The 10,158-nt window shown below is 44.7% G+C and overlaps 1 protein-coding gene across 1 annotated transcript in view; it reads left to right on the forward strand.

The window, feature by feature from the left end:
* LOC108797962 (collagen alpha-1(VII) chain-like) overlaps positions 1-10,158 on the forward strand; it is a 168,515-nt gene that overhangs the window by 13,839 nt on the left and 144,518 nt on the right. The window contains exon 2 of the mRNA XM_018569650.1: positions 9,288-9,369. Within this exon, the coding sequence (XP_018425152.1) occupies positions 9,297-9,369 (73 nt within the window). The 5' untranslated portion in view covers positions 9,288-9,296. The remainder of the gene's footprint in view (positions 1-9,287; positions 9,370-10,158) is intronic.

Consider the following 10,158-nt stretch of genomic DNA (forward strand, 5'->3'; position numbering starts at 1 on the left):
CCCCCCCCCCCCCCTTTTTTTTCTCTCTTTTCTCTCTCTCCCTTTTTCACCTATTTCTTTCACACCACAATTGTTATTATACCCCGCCAACACACCCATTGAGCAATATGACCCTCATACAGCAAGTCCAGTTGCCTTGACTTATTTTTTACATATATATACTATGACCTGGATGAATGAGAACCTTCACAGACACCCCCATTGGTCTTTCTAAGAGCTATTTTGTTCCTCTATAATGATAAGAGAGGTGGACGTACTTCCACTACCCATCCAGCCACCTTGACCTTACCATGTATGCCGTTTATTGTGGAGACATGTATATCCGTGTACCACTACAACTTTATGTATCGCCTGTGGCACTGCTTGTGTCATATTCTAACATAAAGAATTTGCTAAAAAAAAAAAATTCCCTCTAAGCAGCGGGTTTGACAAGCCGGTGTTATGGGGGAGTTATTGAGAGCGACTGTTATTTCAGTCAAGCACATCTGTGTCCTGCAGCTATGTATACTCGGCATAAATCAAGCTCTGTTTGTTCACTAAGTATGTGATGTGATGAAAGAAAATAAAGTGGCAGCAGTAATAATTTGTGTGCATTACTTATGAGTAACTTTCTCACACACCCTTTATAAAGGTGAGCCTCTAAGTGTATACTGTCATCATAGCAGGAACCCAACAAATGTATTGATTTGGAAGAACTGGGCTTTGGGTGATCAATGTTCTTTCATGACCATAGATGTTGTATTGTTAATACTGCAAATATAAGACTGCAGACAACTATATTGACAGAAGATTTGGCTACAGATATAGCGAAGCAAAAGATAAAAGACGTAGGAATATGTTTTGCACAATGTTGCAGCATTTACAAGACATCAGAGACCTGGTAATACTGGAACTGAACTGTGGAAGCTGTGCACAAAAAAAGGCAGGCAGAGGGAAATGGATTGGTCACCAGTATTGGCTGTGGTCTCCCTGCATTTGATATTTTCCCCATTACTGGCTTACCATGCCTTGTTCTTCACTGTTGAACAGGAAAAGGAGAGAGCAGGAGCGCAACTGCCTGGTGCCAGGTATGTGGATGGGGAATGTTGGGTGAATGAGGTGTGTATATGTGAGGTGGTGGAGGGGATGTTGAGCACTTACATGTGATGGAGGGTGGAGTGATGGGACAGTTCTGTTGGTGTGGTTGTGGGGTCTCATCTTGGAGCTGGGAGGATGTCACCAGGTGTTACCTCGATACTTGCGCGGAATCCCGATTGAAAACCAATGTGGAAGGAAAAAACAATGGCAAATTCCTTCTGAAGTCCTTCCACATTGAACGTGGCTGATTTAGGAAAACCTAAGAAAGACATTTTAGTTCCCTTAACAACAAGTCATATTCCAGACTTAACTATTGCACTGAGGGTTAGGCTATGAATGTCAACACTTTGGTGGCCTTCATAACCAATAACCTCTGAATGTTAGGCTCTTGATGCCAACACTTTGGTCGACTTCATAACCAATAATCCCATTGACCTTATGGGCATTAAAATTTATAAAACCGTGCAAAGTGCAAACAATGACCTCAAAGTCCCACCACGGGTTTGAATTTTCCGTGGCCAGGTCAGATATCAGATGCAACCTTATTGGTTGCGGACAGTTTGCTGTTCTTCGCACGCAGCTCTTGCACTTATCTCATTACATAGACCTGTATATGTGTCTTTTGATCTCAGGAAGGAGTTAAAGCACAATAGAGCGGCCTGGGAGCATGGAGGAGTCTGCCTGGGATGTCCAGGACAAGTCCTGCGATTGCATGGATACACCTTTCCGCCCCGGGCCATACATTACAGCGTGAGACACACCCAGATCTCTGCAGCATTGGATTAGAACGCCCCGTATCTGCCTGGATCTGTTATATGAGGGAAACTCTAGTCATGATGTTAGATTGTTACAATGTATCTGGGAGATCCTATTCAGGGTTGCCAAGGGCGGGGTGGGGGGGATATCAAACAAGGCTGGGAATTAGGAGGGGAAAATTGGGGAATGCCAAATCTGCGGATGATATCACTCGTCTCCAAAGGGCACTCTGTATTTTCTATGTGAAATGTAAATCTATAATACTCATCAAGATTCACTGTGCACAGTTGTACCGGCTCCTCTCCAGTACGGAAATGGCTTACTCAGATTTCACTGCACACTGTGAGCTTTTTCACAATGTGCATTAGAAGATACAACAAGTGAGATAGAGCCCACCTCATTTCCTGGCTGGAAGACATCCACCATCTTCTAGCCCTTTCCTCCCTGCGCTGACTGTCCCTGGCCTGCCCCTTTCATTCATTAGATTTTAGTTCTTTCAATCATAGGGGCTCAGCATCACATGTTGAGCATTACCACAACTTCCTGTTTTCAGGAAGCAATGTACAGCACCCTGCTGGCCCCTCCTATTATGCATGATCAGCCTGCTTTGCATAGAGAACCACAGGGGCCCTGTGATGATGTCACTGGGTCTAAAGTAAGAGGAAAACAGAAAGGTTTTATCTAAAGTTGCACTCTAGCAAAAGTAAATATCGTCTAATATATTGTGTATTATTACTTAGTTCTTGGCGTGCACATTTCTCATTTGGTACACATTTACACATTTTGGTAATTGCATCCACATTGCCTATTAAATGCAGCAAATGCACAGAAACGGTGGCAGTGCGAATGGGCCCTGAAACACCAGTGTTAGGTGGAAAGTCACGTGACATTGCAGCGTGACATTGGTTGGTCATGGGCTGCAAGAACCGTTCTCGCTTTGGACACGTCTGCACATGGTGTGGGATCTTTACACACTCTATACATCACCTTTTGCTCTCCAATCGTGCACTCAGCGGTGATTGATAGAACAGGCGGCACGTCTGCTTTCCACATTTCCTGGATTTTCCCTGAAATGTTGCTCTGTCATCCCCCGGCTTGTTAAGTGAAACCAATGTTTCCGGAACAGCGGCCTAGGATGGCTTTGAATTTTTTACATTTCTTTACCTCCTTGGGACTTCTCTGCCCACGTAGAGGAGAATAGAAACCACAGCAAAACAAAGCCATTTATATACAAAACCCATATCTGACCCATAGAAACCCGTATCAGTGCTATAAAACCCCTGTATCATGAAACCCATATCTCAACTGTAACAACCTATATCTGAGCTATATAAACTCATGTCTGTACAAAAAAACCCATGTATGAATCATAGAACGCATATCTAAGCTATATAAACCCATGTCTGTACCATAAAACCCATATATGAATCATAGGGCACATACCTGTACAGTAAAAACCAATATCAGTACATTAAAACCCATATGTGAACCATAAAAACCCCATATCTGTACTATAAAACTCATATCTCTACCATACATCCCATATCTGTACCATAATACGCATATCTGTACCATAAAACTCATATCTGTACCATAAAACCCATATATGTACCATAAAAACCTATACCTGTACCATAAAACCCATATATGTACCATAAGAACCCATACCTGTAACATAGAAACCCATACCTGTACAATAAAACCCATATTTGTACGTTAAAACCCATATGTGAACCATAAAAACCCCATATCTGAACCATAAAACCCATATATGTACCTTTAAACCCATATCTGAACCATAAAAACCCATATATGTACCTTTAAACCCATATATGTACCATAAAAACCTATACCTGTACCATAAAACCCATATATGTACCATAAGAACCCATATTTGTACATTAAAACCAATATCTGAATCATCAAACCCATATATGAACCATTAAACCCTATCACCCTTTTAAAAACAAAATTGCAGGTAAAAGCACAGAAAAATCCAGGTATTTTATTAAATCCCTGACCTAAGGCTGGGCACAAATGGGCAATTCTTGCTATATCGTCACCTGTAATTGCCCAGCTACTAATTGCTATTGATTGCTACACATGAAAATGCAACGTAGCATGTACAAGCAACCTGCTCCCATGTCTGGCAGGTGTATATCCCTTTAACCATCTTCATCATTGTTTTGACTTCGCATACAAGTGATCTGGAAGGAACGTTGCGGATGAAAGCGAAGATACAACTGCTACCGTGCCAGCCATCATTTACAGGATGCCATTTGCAATAATCTGTTTTTACCTTGTAGCCTGAAGGCTCGTGTGCTACTCTACGGGAAACATTGTCTGTCTGTAGGACTTTGTTCCTGACTCTCCAGCAGGTGGTAACAATACCAGAGAAAAGGGGATTCTTCAAAGATGAATTATGAAGAGAGAGCGGAGGAGTCATTGATAGCCGGACATTCCTAAATTGTGAGCTAATGGGGATGGAGGGAGGAGTTGGGTCTCATTGATCACCGGTTTCTTACCTGAGGTCACAGAATGCATCCATGTATGTCAATGACTGATTGATTAGATCAATTCCAGTCAATGAGAAGGATGAGAGGACCTTTGATGCATGATTGATGAACATACCTTTACCAAGATGGTCACTACCAAAGCTGAAGAAACCTCCAAAGTCACTAATACCTGAGATGAGTTCTAGTCCTTCCCTACTCTATTCAAAGAGTAGTGGGTATAGATACAGTTTAAAGAGGACCTTTTATTTCATTCAAGGTCCACTTATTTACTGTGGCTCCACTGTGGCTCCCCCCCCCCCTTCATTAAATGCTGAATTAATGTACCTGTTGGGAAAAAAATAGATCACATACTCACCTTTCCCCAACTTCCGTAGTGCAGAGGGTGACGTCATTCTCCTGCCAGGAATGTTGAGTAGGCCAAACCTCACCAGAAGATAAGGCAGCATGGTGGACTGTCTTTTGGTGAGATATGGGCTACTCAACGTTCGCCGAGATCTAGCCTAAAAGAAGGTGACATCACCCTCCTGTAAGGGCCGTGGGAGGAAGGTAAGTATATTATCTATTCCCCCGCACATTTTTTGAACTTTAATCCCGAGCTTGGGGGCTGGGGGAAGCTTGGTCACTGAGGAGAAAGGTCCACTTTAAGGATGTGCTAAAGTCAGACTGTAAAAGATTTAGTATGGGAATACATTGAGTAGAACATGTGGCGTCGACATATAAAGACATATAAAGGGTCAAAGAATTTGTTTTGTTTCGTTTTGGATCAATTTTTTTTTCTTTCGGATTTTGGATTCAAATTTGATTCGGTTTGCGATTTGGAATTCGGATCAATTCAAATTTTTCGGTTTTGGTTCAGATCAATTCAAATCTATTTGGATGGAGTTTATGATGTTGTGAAATGTGAAAATTGAAAGAAAAAACCCAGCAAATTCCCACCAGAACCTTTAGGTCTGGACCCCATGGCAAAAAACAAAAAAAGAGTGTGGGGTGCCATCCAAAATCCCCTGCCAGACCCTAGATGCGAGCAGCAGGAAAGGGGGGGGGGCAATCGTGTGCCCCCCCCCGCACCATACCAGGCCACTTGCCCTCAACATGGGGCAGGGTCCAGTGGCGTCACAAAGGGGGGTGCGGCCCGCACTTGGGTGACACCATTGGAGGGGTGACACCAAAATGACTGACAATCATTTTGGTGTCACCCCCTCTGAAAAGTCCGGCACTCGGTCATGGGCCGAGAGCCCGACAGTTTCAGGAGAGAGGGATAAGGTATGCCGCCGGGTGAACGTCCCATTCTCTCTCTGCCGGCGTCCATCCCCAAGATGACCGCTGGCAGGTATCGATAGGATGGCCGCACATGCGTGATGTCGTCATGGCGGGGTGTCACCTGGTATCCGCTCCGGTTGACGCCCGGCCTCGGGACGCCCCTGGCAGGGTGCCCATGTTGATGAAGACAAGGGCCTCTTCCCCACAACCCTGGTGGTTTTTGGGGTCAGTGGGCCGGAGGGCTTATCTGAATTTGGGTGCCCCCCTGTGATTGAGTATGGGGTAGAATTCTCAAAGTCTCTGACTGGTCTAATTAAACTATTCATAAAGAATTTATGAAAGCACCATCTCTTCCTATTCGCATCCACAGGAAGTGTCACAGCAAGGTGTAGATATTGGGAAACTGCGCAGTACAGGATGACTGGCAAGAGGCTGCAGTCCCACATGGACACATTCATAAAGTCCTACTAGTTCTACCTTTGGGAACATTTGGGAGTTATAGTAAACTGAATGAAGTTTTCCACTCCAGCACATCTGCAATATATCCTTAATTAGACGCGTACTGAGTCTCTTCCCATCGCGCTTGGAGTTAGTCTTTATCTCGCAACATCTGGGTGACACTTTTGTCCACATCATCGCAGAACGCAAAGCATCAGACACGCACTGAAGTCTTTTTTACTCCAATGACATATGGAGGCAAGAGCGCTGTAAATTTCGAGGAAATTCCGAGAATGTCTAAATGTACATGTCTAAGTTAGGAAATTCCGAGAATACCATGATATGAATGAGAACGTCAAAAGGAGATACAGATCACGCCCAGTGCTTGGCTGTAAGGATGATGAGTTGCGGATGATTGACACGGCTGGAGGCAGTGAGTGAGGCACCCATCACAGAGCCCACTTAATACTCGGTTTAGCCTTCGTAGCTTACTAATGTTTTTCCAGTCTTTGTATCACATGTGAGGTCCGAGCGAGTCAGAAGTAATTATCCTGAGACTGCCAAGCCTCTGCTCTCATAAAAACATTTCCTTATTCCAGTTGTCTGTGTGTCTGACCTGCAGTCAGGACCCCATGACAAATATTTGTATAATACTTGGCTGAAGAATGCTGATGTACGGTAGCCGAGTTCTGTCTCCTTAAAGCTGAAGCTTAATCTGTTTATATTTGCCTTCCCTGCTTCTTCCTCTGCCCCTCCTCCTCCTCCTCCTCAACATGCTATTAAATAAAACCTTTCCTTTTTCATTGCATATATTATGTTATAATCCCAGTATGGGATGCAGGCAGATGCATGGCTGGCGGGAGGGGCTGGCAGGGTGCTGTACATAGCTTACTGAAACAATCACAGCACCCTGCCGCAGTGCTCCTCTTAAGAGCCCTCAGTCCTCATGCAAGCAGTGGGCCGGCTCTTGGGAGGAGTTATGCAGATATTAAAAAGTGCTGATCAGTGTGTGCCAGTCTGGAGGAGCGGCCTTTCCTCGGCAGAATGCAGCTGCATGGAGACCTTCCCAGGTATGGTAATGCAAGCAGAGGGCTTGCTTTTGGGAGGAGTTATGAAATATCAAGATACATTGATGGGTGGGTGTCAGTCTGGAGAAGTGGGTGTTACAAGGCAGGCAACTTTGCCTCTGTAGGAGTTTCCTGTAATAAAGACCGCTCACTGCTGCTCTCTCTCCTTGTGCAGTGTGACTGGTCTTGTTTCCACCCCCTCGTGTAATAAAGACTGGTCACTGCTGCTGTCTCTCCTTGTACAGGGTGACTGGTCTGGTCTCTGCCCCCTCCTGTAATAAAGACCGGTCACTGCTGCTCTCCCTCCTTGTGCAGAGTGACTGGTCCTGTCTCCGTCTCCTCCTGTAGTTTCTGCAGGCAGCCTGTAGTGGGCGGGGCCTATTTGGTCCCTCCCACAGCTCTGCTGTCTGCTCAGGCTATGTATAGCACAGTGATGATGTCACTTCTTCTTTTACAAGGCTTGCTCGTTGGCCTCATTTTGATATTTTATGGGCAGCCCAGTCATCTGGTGATTTATTATACATGGATTTTATATGTTCCTCTGGTTCCATTTTCCACTCAGAATCCCAAAACACACTGGTAGGTTGTCTGGGTTGGAGCCAAGTTGTTCCCTGTGTGTGAGTTCTGCAGGAATATTGGACTACAAGCTGCTCCGGGCTCAGGGACTCAAGTGTCTTACTTCATATGGGATACGTAAAATAATACATTTGGTCATTTTAATTCTGTTACAGTTCAGTCGTTTGGTTGAACGTTGTTGCAGATTTGTTTCCGTTCTCTGTTCTGTAGGAAGTGATGTTTCCTTCACCGTGTCCTGGCTTAACGTAGAACTGAAGAGAAAACCTTTTGGGATAGTAAGGGAGGCTTGTGACTCATGTCAGCTTTTTGCCATCTGTGTCCCATTGGAGAAATTTCCCTTCACTTCCTGTTTGAAAACCACAACAGGAAGTAAGAGAAACTCCTTCTGCAGTGAGGGAAATCCCTGGTGGTCAGCAGGGTAATCAGAACTAGTGTGCCCAATGGGGTACAGTCATCATGTTTTGGAACAGTTGCTTCCAACTCTCTCAGCTCGGCTTCCCTCAACTTCCTGTCCAGTAGACGATTACAAGGGACAGAGCTGCCTGCAGCAGCCTGGTGAAGGGAGGAGGATTAGGGGAGCAGGAGAGTAACTTTCCTTGGTGAGCCTGTGTTTTTGTGGAGATATACACACAGGGGCGTAACTAGAAATCACAGGGCCCCATAGAAAAATTTTGTATGGGGCCCTGTGATTTCTAGTAATGCCCCTTGCAGAGCCCACCTGACATCCCACACAGCCCACCTGAGAGTGACCCTGCAGGGCCCACCATAGACTCTCCATTGGTCACACCCCTGCACACCTCTTACCTCTCAGCCCCGATCCACTGTCAGCCTTCTCCACCGCCGGGCCCCGCCTGCTCCTCAGTCACCGGTGGGCCCTGCCTCCTCCACCGCTGCTGGGCCCAGCCTCCACCTCCGCAAGCTGCTGGTTGTCACTGACTCAGGAGCGGCTGTGGGGAGGACAGAGACAGCGGCGTGTTCCTCCTCACAGCTGCCAGTGACAGCCAGCAGCCTGAGATGCCATACGACCCAGGCGGCCTGCACGGCATCAGGGGGACCCCTTTGTTCCTCGTCCTGGCCGGGCCCCCCTGTGCGGTCGCCTGGGACGCTATGGCGATAGCTCTGCCACTGCACACACATCTTACTAGCACACACAAGGGTGGTTCCATAGGACCCTGCAAGGGAAAGGGGCCACCCTAAAACAGAAACATAGGGCCAGTGCTCAGGGGACCAGCTGATTCTACAGGAAACTAAAACTGTTAAACATCAAGAAGCAGCGTCCATTGTAAGTGATTTCATCAGCATTTATAAAAACTTAAAAGCATTTTGACTTTAATATCACTTTATTTTGTGTCTTTTATATCTACCCAGAGTTCAGCTTTAACATTTTACCAATACAAACCTTTGTTTTTTATGTTGGTGTTGAAGCTGTTCTGTGCAGGAACATGTCATAGAGGCTTTTCTATCATCGGTTATATAAGATCAAATAATATTGACACGTTCTCCAATCACTTTTTTTGATAATTTATAATATTATTGTCCAAAGAATAATAATAATAATATTTTAAAAAAATGTATAATAATGTGTTTTCTCCTGCAGGTCTAGAAGATGATAGGGTCACCCGCCCTGTTTGTGGCGCTGCAAGCATTAATATTTTTCCCCAGAAGGTCGGCACAGCAAGGTAAGCAGGAGTACATCTGGCCGCTAAAATAAGACATTTCTAAAAAATAAGATGTCCAGAAAGGAAGGGAAATGGAAAATAAATGGGAGGGAAATGGAAAGGAAATTGACAAGAAATGGAAGGGAAATGGAAAGGAAATGAAAAGGAAATGGAAGGGAAATGGAAAGGAAAATTAAATGGAAAGGAAATGGAAAGGAAATGGAAGGGAAATGGAAAGGAAAGGAAAATTAAATGGAAAGGAAAATGAAATGGAAAGGAAAGGAAAATTAAATGGAAAGGAAAATGAAATGGAAAGGAAATGGAAGGGAAAAGGAAAGGAAATGGAAAGGAAAATGAAATGGAAAGGAAATGGAAGGGAAAAGGAAAGGAAATGGAAAGGAAAATGAAATGGAAAGGAAATTGAAGGGAAAAGGAAAGGAAATGGAAGGAAAATGAAAAGGAAATGGAAGGGAAATGGAAAGGAAAAGGAAAGGAAATGGAAGGGAAATGGAAAGGAAAAGGAAAGGAAATGGAAGGGAAATGGAAAGGAAATGGAAAGAAAATGTACAATAACACTGACATATGAACATTTGCTCTGAGGTAAAAAGGTTCTGCAGCTTATACTTTGTAACCAGCAGGAAGCTCGGCCCTTGCTTTGGCTAATTTGGACATATTTATTGGCCCTAGTTTTCAAGGGCTTAAAGTCCAACTGAACCTCCAGGTTTGGGGCTCATTCACATTGAGAGCAGAGGTCCATGTACCATAAAAAACAACCAGACCTCTGCACCCGGGAGCATACAACCCCCCCCA

Source organism: Nanorana parkeri, unplaced genomic scaffold (assembly GCF_000935625.1).
Source record: "Nanorana parkeri isolate BGI_ZX_2015 unplaced genomic scaffold, ASM93562v1 scaffold1372, whole genome shotgun sequence".
NCBI lineage: Eukaryota > Metazoa > Chordata > Amphibia > Anura > Dicroglossidae > Nanorana > Nanorana parkeri.